Source organism: Austrofundulus limnaeus, unplaced genomic scaffold, assembly GCF_001266775.1.
Source record: "Austrofundulus limnaeus strain Quisiro unplaced genomic scaffold, Austrofundulus_limnaeus-1.0 Scaffold162, whole genome shotgun sequence".
Lineage (NCBI taxonomy): Eukaryota > Metazoa > Chordata > Actinopteri > Cyprinodontiformes > Rivulidae > Austrofundulus > Austrofundulus limnaeus.
In genome coordinates this window covers 102,347-116,744 of record NW_013952564.1, presented here as the reverse complement: position 1 = coordinate 116,744, position 14,398 = coordinate 102,347, and the positions used below count along the sequence as shown (strand labels likewise).

At 38.3% G+C, this 14,398-nt stretch overlaps 2 protein-coding genes across 2 annotated transcripts in view; both read right to left on the bottom strand.

Moving 5' to 3' along the window:
- Positions 1-2,961: 2,961 nt before the first annotated feature.
- Positions 2,962-12,152, bottom strand: LOC106523635 (formin-like protein 3). The gene is made up of 9 exons (XM_014017128.1): positions 11,882-12,152; positions 8,725-9,418; positions 8,165-8,215; positions 7,083-7,200; positions 6,830-6,950; positions 6,726-6,740; positions 6,486-6,569; positions 4,350-4,420; positions 2,962-3,653 (listed from the first exon to the last, which is right to left on the bottom strand). Exons 1-9 carry the CDS (start codon positions 11,954-11,956, stop codon positions 3,500-3,502), a joined length of 1,383 nt encoding a protein of 460 aa, XP_013872582.1. The 5' UTR covers positions 11,957-12,152; the 3' UTR covers positions 2,962-3,499.
- A 684-nt stretch (positions 12,153-12,836) lies between these two features.
- slc35b4 (solute carrier family 35 member B4) overlaps positions 12,837-14,398 on the bottom strand; it is a 6,896-nt gene continuing 5,334 nt past the window's right edge. The window contains exon 10 of the mRNA XM_014017129.1: positions 12,837-13,569. Coding sequence (XP_013872583.1) covers positions 13,320-13,569 — 250 coding nt within the window. The 3' untranslated portion in view covers positions 12,837-13,319. The remainder of the gene's footprint in view (positions 13,570-14,398) is intronic.

The window sequence follows — 14,398 nt, the reverse complement described above, 5'->3', positions numbered from 1 at the left end:
TCTCTCTCTCTCTCTCTCTCTCTCTCTCTCTCTCTCTCTCTCTCTCTCTCTCTCTCTCTCTCACGAATGAACTGAATGAGTTGGTGAACAAATCTTCTGAACGAATAATTTTAATAAACTAGTCTAGAGATTCAGTAGAGTTAAAAGAACTGCAAGTGCATGTGATGGAGATGACTTTCAGCTACTACCACACCAAATTGCCAAGACTGACTAGCTGTGGTGACCATCTTGCATGGGCTGAACTCCAAAATTTATTTAAAAAAATTAAACCAAATATTCTGTGGTCAGTTAGAGCTTGGAGCATGTGTCTGGGATGACTCTCGACACACCAAACATTAGCTCATTATCTGTAAAACTGAGCTGTAGCCATTGTTGAGTTGAAGAACTGTAGGTGTACGTCCAATTATTTATTTTCTTAGAGTTTCATTCAGAACCGTCCAGTGGTTCATGAAATATTTTACTAGAACACTCACACACATGCTCAGTGATAGGAAAAGAGCGCATCAGTAAGGATAATATTCCAAAATGAAGCACAAACACAGATCAGTGCTGTTTTTTTTATTCAAAGGACATTGTAGTTGTTGTTGTGCACACAAGCAGAAAGTTGTGCCTAACCTCTGGCCACCACTTCCTCTGTGGCTGACCCTGACGTCAAGCTGAGGGCTGAAGACCACAGCTTCACTTTGGGTTTTAATCCTTGTTTTTGTTTCCAGAAAATGAGTGAGGGATTAAATGGACTGTTTCCCTGTATGGCCATGAACAAACACTTGTTTCAGTGGCACAATCAGAGGTTCCTTTGACATCTGATGAAAATTTGATTGATTAATCTTTGGCTGATTGAGGTCTTTAAATTATATTATTTAATATAAATTGAAAATCTATCAAACCTTCAGAACTGCAGTTTTGACTAACAGATTCAAGCAATTTGATAATTAGCAAACCAAACGAGCACAATTTTACTCTTTTTTCAAGCTTATAAAACAACTACATGAAAAATGTAATAAACTTTTTTTTAGCAAATTTTTACACAGTGATTTATTTTGTTTAAAATCATGCATCTTGATGTCCTCCCTCATTTTCCTTCCACTTTCACGATGATGCTGATGTTTCATATTTCTGTGAAGAACAGTCATTCAAAGTTCAAGAAAGCAGTCAACTGTATAAACCGGTGGGCTGAAGTTGGTTTGTCAGGAGGATGAGGATGCTTTACTGTCAATCCCGTCTTCTTCCTAATCTAATAACTTGTCTGCTATCTGACGATGCCGATGAAGTTGTTGGCTGAAAACCTGTGGTGGGGTTATGTACATGTGTTAAAACGTATGACATGTTTTAAACTTGTGAAACTATTAATTGTTACTAATTTTATATTTATTTTAAGGGGGAGATCAGATTTTTTTAAACGAGGATTTTAGAAATATCATGAAATAATATCTTACCTGTTGTAGATAGCTAAATGAAAGAGTTTGAAGAAGCCGAGTTTCATTCTGATCAAATTTGAGCTAACAGTTACATAGCCTTCTTAAAATGAATCTAAGTATTCATTCACAATGATGGTTTTACTGATCGATTTCGATTTTTTGAGGGGTTTAAATCTGATAAATCCTCCTGTTGCAGCATATCTGGTGCAATCTGAATCATCACACACAGCCTAACTGTCAGAGTGGATGTTTATTTGAAGGTGATGAAGACGTTGAAGAAAAAAAGATCTGTTGTTTCTGTTATTAACTGAGGAGAAGCACTAATTTGCAAATTGCTCTCAAAGAGGTCAGCACCATTTACAACGGACAAGAACGTACCCCAACACTGTCCAATCTCCATTTTTATTATCTTTATAAGATTTATTTTATGACTTTATCATTTTTACTCCAATAGTTGCAGCGCTTGCTGTATTTTCCCACAGCCTCGGCCAGCACATTCTCTCAGCAGAAGCTGCTCAGAGGTCACCTCTCTGCCATCACAAAGTTGTGACCAGTTACACACGATGTTCAAAATTCAAGTACCATGACCAAAATTAAAGTGTCTGTGACTCACACAAAGAAACTGAGAATCACAGCAAACATTTAGAAATATTTTAGTGACTAACCATTGCGAACGGTGTTAGCAGACTAGTCTCCAACAGTCGTAGCCCCGGTGAGATACTGGCTCCCACATACTTGGGCGTACTGTGTGCGGTCAATGAGCTGCGCAGACTCTGTGTGTACTGTCCACAAATGTTTGAGACTTCATACTCGAATGTACTGACTGCCTGACAAATTCTTTAATTTCTTGAAATTTCAGTCATGATGTCAAGGACGAGGAGGAAGAGAGTTTGCATTTTAGCTTTAAAACAGCAAAAGAAAAAACTTCTTACCCAGGATCTGAGCTATTTCCTCCCACAAATTTGTTGGTCGCTGAAAGTCTTTAGATTCCTTCAGTGACGTGCCATAAGGTTTTCTAATCTCCTCCATGAGACACTCTTCAAAATTTGACTCCATTTCGTCCACAAATGACACAGATTCTCAACTTTATCAGCTTGGTGTCGCATCCAAAACAGTTCGACGTGAACTCGCGACACCGCGGACGTAAAAAAATTATCTCTGCGAAGCGAAGTACGCCCGAGTAAGTGGGGGCCTTTAGCCTTGGTTTCTCCAGTGTGGGACTGTTGAAAGAGCTGTCTAAGACAGGTATTCACTTCTGCAAAAGAGCAGAACCATTTCTGTAAAAAACAATATCCAGACGTCTTACAGTAACGGCGGTCATCTACCAATCAGAGGGTCAAGGGTTCAATCCCTTGCAGAGCAAGACCCCATAACCCTCATTAACCCCAATAGACTTAACTGTGCATGGGTGAGGATATTGTGTGCTGTATGTAGTGTGAACGTATAGAAAGCACAGTAAAAGTGAATGAGTGAAAAAAAAAACTTTAAAGTCCTATGTTGAATTTAGTTGCTATAGAAATATGGACCATTTACTACTGAGCACTTTACAATATTACATATCAAACTTTATTGCTGAACTTTGAACATCTCAAATTTTATTTTGCACATTTCTTTTCTAAATCTACACTCCATTTGTTGGTTTTCATTGTTTTAAGGCACACTGAATTATTCAGTATAAATACTTTACACCTACACCACACAAGTTTTTTTTCTGTCCTTATTAGGACTGTGTATTGACTTTCATTTCTCTAGCCTAATCCTGAACCTAACCACACCAATACTTAACTAACCCTAACCTAAACTCAATACTTTTGGCATTCCACCATATTAGGACCAGACTTTGGTCTCTGAAAAAAAAAAAAATTGGTCCTGACAAGGTAATACTAGAAACAGTCCTAAAAAGGTATCAAAACCAGGTACGCTCACAGATCTGTGGGTTCATGGCACAGCTTCAGGTTCATAAACAAGTTGTATTAGAGTCTCTGCTGCAGCAGTAAAAACGTCACTTTAACCCTCCGCTGAGCAGCTGTCACAGTAAAAATATTATCTGTGATTAATGGATCGAGCTGTAAAGTTCCAGTTTAAGTTTTAATGTGCACTTTCTTGGCGTTGTCCACACACTGCATGTAGGCCGATGCGATTCCCGAGCAAGTCAAAGTTTTTCCTGGGTTTTCCTTGTAGCATTTCAGTACCTGAGCCTGCAGATGTCCACACACCGGCTGAGTGTTAAAACGCCTGAGGAGGAGGAGGACACAAAGGCAAAACATCAGACAAATGTTTTCCTGTGTTTTTTTCCCGCCGTACGTTTGTTGGCATCTAAGTACTTCCACATACATTGTGTTATTTGAACAATTCATATGAAACGTTCAGCTCACCAAGCGATTGGTGCTATGACTTGTTGTTTTTGTAACTTTTAGACTTTTCAAGAACTTTACTTTTACTAATAAAATGTTTTCTGATTAAATTACATTGAGATGTCTTCAAATTCTTTAAAACATTGTTCTCTGAAACGTACTTTTGCTAATATTGCTACTGCTAATGTTAGATCTACTAATAGCTACTAGTTCTGCTATGGCTAATGCTAACACAACTGATGCTAATTTTATCACTAATTTTAGTTAAAAAACATAGCTTTTTGTTACTTTTAGCTTTTTGTGTCACTTTTAGCTAGCATTTTTCTTTTTATGTTCAGCAGATTTTTGCTTGCTAGTGTTTTATTACATTTATCTTTAAGTTAGCAGCTTGCAGCAAAACATTTTGTTACATTTAGCTTTCAGCTCAGTTTCAGCTCGTTCAGCAAATTTCAGCACCTCCACTCAGCATTCACACTGCATTCTTGTAGAAAATGCAATTAAGTTGGTGTAATTTGTATTTGCACTGACTAGGACTCGTTTTACATAAAATAAAAAGTATACCATGATGTTAACTTACGCAAAACGCCTCTGAGTCTCTTCTTTGCCTCTCTGGAAGTTCTCTGCAGACACTCTGCAAAACTCTGAAAACTACAAGTTAAAACAAACAAATTATCTTTAACATAAAACATTAGTAAAAAAAACTGCTGAGTGATTAATGTTGAGTCTTACTGCCCCTCAGTGGATAAAATGGCAAAAAAAGCTCAAGTGAATGATATGAAAACATCACAATTCATCCATCTTCACTCCAATTAAAACTGAGAATTAAATATAGAATGAGAAAACTTTGTGTGAGGCATGAAAATATTTCAGAGTTTGAGATGACAGATGCTTTTATAGAAATAAATGTTATGTTTACAGTTTTTAATGTGGTTTCTATTAGCTAAAACTGTTAGTTTGAAACCTTTAGGTGAAGATCGTTTTTATATTTGCCACCGTTTTTACTTATATTTTAAAATTTAACATGTGCACCAATATTACAACAAACAGTAACTGAACCAATTATAATGTGGATTCTATACACGACCCAATGAATCATATAAACTAAATAAGTTGAATTACTTTTAGTTCGGGGGTTCAGCGTTGATGACAGCATCAGTGAACCTTCATGTTTGTTCAAAGCTGAGGAGGAGCAGATTTATTCCAGTACAACTCATCAACATTTCATTGACGTCAGGAATGTTTATCAGTCTTTGTGTTCTCATATATCTTCAGGACGACACTATTTATCCGGAGACCACCAGTATAAGGGATCATGTCAGCAGGACTTTGGTTTACTTGTTCTTTTTTAAAGAAAATCTTGTATCAGAGCTCAGATTGCTTTTTTTTAACGATTCTCACTTTTGTTCTGCTGACCTGAGCCTCAGAAATTTTTTCTATAAAAGCTTTGAGTGTTTTTTTTAATGAAGAAATCCTCTCTCTGCTCTGACAGTCCTGATGATATATTTGTTTTACCAATATTCTGCAAAGAAAAGTTGTTTTTTTTGTTCATGTTTTTACACAAAAACTGCAAGACAATGCTCAGACAAGCCTCAGGATTTTGACCTCCATTAATCTGATTAAACTTGACTTCTGAAATAATTAAATTTTCAGCATTCTGCAAGGGAATTCAAATCACCCACCGTCTTTCATGCTCGAGTTTCAGACCAAGGTCATCTTATTTTGTTTAAAGGGGCAATATCATGTAAAATCAACTTTTTGAGTTTTATATCATGTTATAATGTTATACTCATAAAAAAAAAAACATGTCCAAAGCCTTGCTTTGACACATTAATGCGTGTTTAAGAAATCCTGCAGCGGTTTTAGGAAGCCATGCCAAGGAGCAAAACGACAGGTGGGGACCAGAAACGCCTTTTGGGACCAGAAACGCCCCTGGGACGTGTCTTTAAGCCGAACTTCCTCATCACGGAGCACACCTCCCCTCCCCCCACCCCACACGCCCCGCCCATGACTCCTGCAGGCTCTCTGCAGTAACAGAGAAAAAGTGAAAGTGAAACTTAAACTGTCTGCTGCTCTCAACGCTACTTCTCACTCAGTGAAGCTCTTTTCAGATTCAAAATACCTTTGAGGAAATGTATTTTCAGATGCCAAGTAAACTGCATCATAGCACACGCATGAAACCCCCCCGACTGAAATTGACGGGACAGAAGCAGAAGGTGGTTCTTAAAGAGACAGAGGCCAATTTTAAGGCGTTTAGAAGAGGAAGTGATGAGATGATAAGTTTATTTTCTATTTAAACATAAAACAGCATTTTAATAACAGCTAAAGGCGGCATAGATACTTTATTATGGTATAGTATTTAAATATATTCCTGAGAAACACATAATATAGGCCCTTTAAAGACAGAGCTGTGAAAAAGTTTTATGCTCCATATATATTGTGAAAGACTGCTGTAGAAGGACTCTCAGCTACTACCACACCAAACTTTAGTTCAGTATCTTTGAAATTTGCAATTTGCATGTTGGCTAAGTTCAACAAGCTGACATTTTGAAGTTTCTTAGATATTTTGCTAACACTACAAACAAACACACAGGCATATATACTGCTGCCTCTCGGGTGACAAAAATGATGCAAATTATTTTAATTTGAAAGATTTTTTTCTTTAAAACTCCATGACTTCGCCTGTAAATTTGACAAAGGTGAAGGTGTCAGCTACCTTTGCTTCACGCTTTGCAGAGTGTTCCTTGAAGATAACATCTCGCTCCTTCATCTGCTTCTCTCTCTCCTCCAGCTGCTGAGCCTGAGTGTGATTTAATGATGCCAGGACAGGGGCAGACTGTTCAGATTGTACAAAACACGCAGTGCTCCTGTGCTTCGAGAACATTTTGAAAAACTAACACGAGCAGATAAAAAGAAAACAGAAACAGGAGGAGTCAAACAGTCACTCCTGTCCTACCTTCAGCTCCATCCACTGAACAAACAGGGAAAAAAAAGACAAAAAATAATAAATGAATATATAGTTAGGACATAAGCACAAACAAGTGTTTTTAATCTTCTTACATAAAGCTGCACCATGAGCGTCTCATCCTCTGTCTTCATTTTCTCTTCCTCCGCTGGCTCCGCCTTCAGCGTCCTGCTCACCTGCTGCTCCACCTGAGCCTGAAGCCTGACCTCCTCCAACCTTCACAGGCACAAACAGCTCGGTCAGTTCTTCAACTGATCAGTAGACGTCGAACAGTTCCCGTTACAAACGGATCAAACAATCAACAAAATGATGCTAAAGATGAAGAAGAGAGGAGACGGTGAGTCTTACTGCTGCTGGAGCTTCTGTCTCTTCTGCTTCATCTCCTCCTCCAGGCTTCTCTGCAGCTCCTCCTTGATCTTCTGCCTCAGCTCCTCCTCCACTGATTCAGGACACACGGGCAAAGCTGCTAACATAAGACAATAACTTTGTGTTTATAAAAATAAAGTTACATTTCCTGACCTGCAAACTGCACCTCGAAGGGTTTCTCTTCTGTTTGCACAAACGACATATTTTGGTTAACATTGATGCAGCGTTTTAGAAACATTCTTGTTCTGATTGTTTCTCACGGCTGAAAGGGAAAATGTGAGTGATAACGTTTTTTACTGTCTGTGTGCACATTTGATTGTCTGTTAGCAAAATAGCTCGTGAGCCAGCGGATAGATTTTAAAGGGGCAATATATATATATATATATATATATATATATATATATATAAAATCTATCATTATATGATGATATATCATGTTATAATGTTATCCTCTCATCAAAAACATGCCCAGAGTCTTGCTTTGACTCATTCATGCATGTTTGAGAAATCCTGTAGTGTCCTGAGGCAAACAGGCAGGGGAGCAAAAACAACCAGTTGGGACTAGAACCGCCTTTTGGGACTAGCTCCTCCTCTGGGCTGTGTCTCCAAGCCGAGCTTCCTCGTCACAGAGCACACACACCTACCCAGCCCTGTGCTGAAATGGGTGGGACAGAGGCAGAAGGAGGTTCTTCAAGAGACAGAGGCCAATTTCAAGGCATTTAGAAACAGATATGATGAGAAGTCAAGTTTATTTTCTATTTAAACATAAAAACACAATTTTAATAACAACTGAAGGTGACACAGATACTTTATTATGGTATAGAATTTGAATATATTCCTGAGAAACACATAATATTGCACGTTTAACAAAGCTCTTAGAAACTGGACAACTACAAATGAATAACTTCAAGAGTAAATCCAGTTCGAGATGGCCGCCACAGCTAACTGACTTTAGTCTTCACAAGAACGACTGTAACTCAGTCACTTTCAATCGAGCTAACATTCAGTGTGGTAGTAGCTGAGAGTCACACCCAACATACTAAGAACCCTAATAAAACACATACCAGAACTTTTCAACTGGTGGCCTGTAGCCTGGATGGTGACTTCCGTCTGGCCTGCCCCCGAAAAAAACAAAAACATTTTGGTTTTAAAATTAATCCAACAATCAATTATAAATTTTAAATTTATAATTCAATGCAACAAAAATAATTTTCCCACGATGTCCTGAATTCTATAGAACACCAGCGATGTCCAGCCCCTGAGGTGGCTTTGAGTAAACGTGCCCCCCGGAGCATTTCAGTTGAATAGCTCATGTTACTGTAAACGTATTTTCAAGATTTGACTAAAATAGCTACAACTTCTATATTTTCCATTAATAAAAGGATTTTAGTTTAAAATCTCATAAAGGCAGGCCATATGCAATCTCTGTGCCTGTAATTTTTATTTATTGTTAATCAATTTGCACTAATCATTTCACACTAAAGCAATAAGTTATTTTTATTCTTTTTTGAGTTGGGGGACAACACTCAAGAAAAAAAAAAGCCTCTTAAAATGAATGTCCTGCTAATCACAGCCACTGTAACTACCTGAATGAACAAAGGACGTGTCTTTGATGGACACCCACCTGCAGCAGGTGGTGGTCCTGCAGCACCAGCAGGGCTTTCATCCTCAGGAGGTAGGTGTGTGATGCTCGGCCCCTCAGCACTTGTCTCGTTCACAGCTGCATCAGAGGGAACAACCAACAGCTTTTCACTCCAACAGGGCGCAGCTGCATCAAGGTCTGCCGCTGCAGCGAGCAGAAGAGGTGGAGGGGTCCCTGAATCCACAGCTGGAGGGTCCTCTTCAGCCACGGAGGAGAGCACAGGCTCGGTGAGAGCTTCAGCTGGAGCAGAATCGACAGGAGAGGATGGGACTGGTTCAGCTGGTGGAGGTGATGAGGCTGCAGACTCAGCAGCAGGTTCAAAGGTTGTTGCTGAAGGTGAGACGTCTGATTTTACACCAGGAGGTGAAGGAACAGATTCAGAAACTGCAGCAGGAGGAGGGGTTTGCTCTGCTGATTCCACTGAAGCTGAAGGAAGAGAAGGAAACTTCACTGGAAGGGAAAGAGGGATGGGTTTTACAGGATGAGCAGGTTTTACTGGTGGTGGTGTGGGTCTGGTTTCCTGAGGAGGAGGAGGAGGAGGAGCAGCAGGAGGTGGGAGGTGTTCTCCAGGCTGGACAGGAACTGCAGAGGGTGCTGCTGTTTGTGGTTCTGGTGGGATGTGAGGACTGTTGACCTCTGATGATCGTTTCATCCGGTTGATGACTCTGTCTGACAGCTGATGGAATTAAAGTTTCATGATTAAAGTCAGGAGCGCCCCCTGCTGGCCACAATCATCATTACGGTTATTAAAAAAACATGCATCAAATGTTGTTTTTTTAAAAATTAAATTCTGTTTTATTTCTGGTCCAGAGGAGTGTTTCATACATTAGGATCAGTCAAACCAACTTTACTTCAGTAATTAAACTTTAATTCAGAGTCAAAGAAGCTGAATAAATAAATAAATAAATCAGGCTCAAATAAACAAGCAGGACCAGATTCAGTTGGTTTCATGAAGTCAAGCAGTTCATTCATTTCATGACTTTTAAAATAAGATGTAAACTAAGGAGAGCAATTTCATTCAAAATTAAATAAATGAATTTTTTAAATAATATTAATAAATATTCCATCAAATAAAATGATGTCCCCAAGAAATAAAACAAAAATATATTAAAATACATTTTTAGCATGTCTTTAATTTATTTCTTCATTTATTTAAGGATTTATTTATTCATTTGTAATCAACACTTTATTAATTACAGTATTTTTTATTTAATTTTGAATGACATGGCTCTCTATAGAAAACACAAAGAACTGCTTGATTTCAATTACAATTAGTTTGTTTTTAATGTGAGAAAAAAAATAAGAATTTGCAAAACAAACTTGTTTTTGTCTCATTTTCAGCCAGTGACAACATGACACTGAAGTTAGTGTACAATTCCAGCTAACTATTGTGTCAGTTGTTAAAGGGATATTACACAAATTCTTTTAGTATTTGACTCATTTTTATGGGATAAATCTTGCGCCAAGACTAAGTTATTCAATAGTAATAGGGGAAAAAACAATAAAAAGTTTATTTTTGATAGCTTTATTTTATTTTTATTTGTGAGAATTCAAGTAAAGTTGTTGCCGTAACAGTTCGAGTTGATGAACTACACAATATTTACACTGTTTAAGACCTGGGTTTTAAGAATTCATGCTTTAGTATAAATAAATTAGAAGAGGTTTTAAGAGTTTAAATTTTCACAAAATAAATAAATCTATTTTAGTTTTGAACAGATTTATACAGTTTTCAAACAGAACCCAGTTCAATGTAAGCCAGTGTGGAGGGGAGTGGGGTGTAGTCTATATGCCACAGACATCCAGCCCAGCACTTGATGCCACTTCCGGTTCACGGTCAATACAGTGTTAGCGAAAGATATTTTCACCCGACAACGACTCTTAATGATCTCCACAGTACAGAATTAGCATATTACATGTACCAACATCAACACAGGAGACGTACAGGTCCAGCCAAGTGGGGGAAAAAAAATCACTCCAAAGTGGATTAAAGCCATAAAAACAAAGGAAAGACGTTCGTGTTTATGGTTCCAGAATTTAGCCTTTTTCACTATTCCATGGCTGCTTGTTCGGTGAATTTTTCACATAAGAGTTGTGACACATATATTGTTGGAAAGAGCAGAGTCTGGGTTTTAAATTGATGGGCTACTTGTATGGTTTGGATCGTTTTCCCCGACGTTGTGAAGTGAAAATGTAATGATTATCAGGCAAAGGTTCTGCTGCTCGGTGCTTGGGGGGGGGGCGCTTATCACTCGGCTTTAGTCTACGCTGTAATATACACTCTAACAAGGTTTTACTTTTGCATAAAACTCATGACAAAGTCGCATAAAAACATTTCATATAACACAAACGCGCACACACACACCTACCTTTACCGGCTGCTGTGTGTGGAGGTGGTCTTTCCTCTCGGTCTTGGCAGTAAAAGGGGATAAATGTACATTTCCCTTTTGTAACCTCCGTCTTCTCATTTCTGATGCTGGCTCTTGAATATCCTCAGGTTAGAAATGCCGATTACAAACGTAAGCGTGAGCTTTTAAAGATAAGTTTTCCCTGAAATGCTATGATCCTCAGCTGTCACCTCCTCATCAAGAGGAAAATGGATAAAAACGAACTACTCAATCATCTGCTGGTCAGTGGACACAACGGCACACAACAGAACTCAGGTTTTATACCAGTAGATCACAGATGCTTTAACTTTTGTGACTTTTTCACGGACTAGTACTAGGAGCTCACACTAAAAACATAGGCAGTGAGCAGGGAGCGGAAGGGAGGAGCGTGGCAAGAATTTTACCGGAAATACGTCATTAATGACCGTGGCATATAGGCTTTCAGCAACAACAAACTGCACTTTACAGATTCTGATTTGAGTATAGGACAATGCAGTCCAGGTTTGGAGTCTAAACTGTGTAGATTTTAAGTCAGAGCTGAATAAAATGTTCCAAATAATAAAAAATTAAGTAGAATAAATCTTTACTGAATGTCAAATCAGAAACCAACTTCAGGGCCATCAATGTAACAACTCATTTATCACAGGAGTGAAGCTGACAAACAACACAGAGCTTAAATCACACAATCAGGACATGAAACATGCAGACAGCAATAACCCCTCCTCAGACAGTGCAGGGAGCTTTCACTCACTCACCAGGATACCCTTCACAAAAGTGATTCCTCCTCCCTCCTCTTCCTTAGAGAAGTGACTTGGGCTATTGCCCCCCATCCTCCTCCTCTGCTGCAGACACACAAACTAAAAGCCAATCTTCTGTCAGACTATTTAATCTAGACTTCAGCAGGAGCCTGCTCCTACCTCTGACTGCGAGTGACAGCAGCTGCCATTGGGTGGAGCTGGAACTACACCTCGGTGGATTGGTCCAGTCCGAGTTAAAACCAGTGAGCTGTGAGAGAACAGAGTGTCCCAGCTGTGGAGGGGGCTGAAACTTCACATCACAGAAACAATCAGCAAGAAAACAACAATAATTTAATAAAAAAAGCAGACTTTTATGTTGTTTTGGTCACTGGGAGTGTTGGTTTTTATTCTTGACTAAAACAGGTTCAACACACCTGAAACACTGTGACATTACAGCTGAGGTCTGAATCTAAAGGTGAAGTCATTTATACAACCGTAACCATGAACTAATTACCTGATTGTCTAAAATAAATACCTAAACACACGACTGCACCATCTGAATGAACGCTACTGAGATACAAGTGCTGAAGAAAATGTTTCCATCAGCAAATGACGCAAAAAGCCCCCCAAAAAACATAAAACGTGAACAATTATTATTTTTTAAACAGATCAGTTTCTGAGCTCAACACTCAGATTATACAACCTTGTTTTAAAGTTACTCATTTCAATAAGGTGTCAAAAAACCAAAATGTCCACATTAATTGTGTCCATATCAATTATTAATGTCCCTAAATAATAATAATTTTAAAAAAGCATAAAAAAATTATAATTTACTTGTTTCTGTTTACCTACAGAAACAACCCAAGTGACTAAAACTAGGTCAAAAATTGGTATGCTGTTTAAAATCCAAAGAAATTGTGATATGTTGGTACAAATCTACACTCAACTTTGTTGAGTAAAGTATGGAGCTAAAAGTGCTTTGTTTACGTTGAATGCGTACCTGCATTTCAGGATTGCACATCAATATATTAAGAAAACTATGGAAGTAAACGCTGTCAAAATGCACCATTTGATGTAGCTCAGGTTAACCCTTTTTATAGCCAATTCAAAACTTTTAACATGTGTAAAACGTTTTAGGGCTCTCTGAACATCAGTGATGTTTTGAAGGAGTGAAAACATACAACAGTGTTGAAAAAGTAACTTTCCAATCAGGCAAAAACATTCAGCAGACTTACTCAAAATAAACTAATAGCTACAAATTAATCTGTAATCCTGAACTCACGATTCTGGTGTTTTTATGAAAACTGTTATAAAAAAAATCCTAAATATTATAAGCACCCAATCCCTTCTGTGAAGGCTTGAACAGGATATTTGATCAAGTATGAAACCCACTTCAAGAGAATTAAAAACAATCCAAGTCCAGCACAGAGGCAGGTGTTTGGGTCCATCTGCATCGTCACTCTGCCTTCTTGTCCTTGCCGTCGACGCCCCGCAGGGCGGCGCTCACGCTGCTCCACACCTCCGTGTACAGCAGAGTGCCCGCGAACACCACTGCCGTGCCCAGCCAGTGCCAGGCGGTGAAGGGGTTTTGGAAGTAAAGGATGGAGAAGATGAGGCTGAGGAACTTGCGGAGCGTCACCACCAGCGTGACGGTCAGCGACGTGCACTCTGTGGTCAGGATGAAAACCCCACGGATGCACACGTACCTGAAGGGAAGGTTAAAGTCTGCAACAAGGCTCTGAGATGACGACCTGAACAAATCTGCTTTCAGACTCTGATCCAGAAATTAGTTTTAAATAAAAATCTGGTGGTATAAAAATTAAAGTTCCAACCGTTGTGTTGTTAATGGTTTTGTCATTTGTATAGACATGTTTGTTTATTATTATTCTTGTCAGAAATCAAAGGAGCTGCTATAGAAAAATGTGCACGTACGGTGGGTCCCTTCGTTCTTCAGATATTTGAACACGGCAAATGATTCATTTGAACGCTCCATGTTGTCAACTTAGGTTTACACCTTAAAAGCTTATTTATACTCGGAGACATATACGCAGGGAGTTTTCCATGGGAAGTAACGTGTGCCAATTAGAAACTGAATTTGAATCGCTCAGATTGAATCTGAATTTACATTGTTTGAAATTAAACACTTGTTTAAAAATGAATTTTACTAAATTGAACCTGAATTTCATGGTTTGAATCTGCATTAATTTGCTTTGAAACTGTATTTTATTGTATTCAAAATTCAGTTTGACTACTTTCACTTCCAAAATTTATTTATTAACGTCACACATCCGGGTCCTTGAGAAAGCCAGAGTAAAACAGGTCCCCAACACGGTGTCCGCCTGGTTTAGACAAAGCAAAGAACTATGGAGAGCCTTTCCTTCAAAATGAAATAATGTAATTAATAAAGTATTAATAATTCATCAAATACATAAATGTCCCCATGAAATAACAAAAATATATTAAAATACATTTTTAGCATGTCTTTAATTTATTTCTTCATTTATTTAAGGATTTATTTATTCATTTGTAATCAAC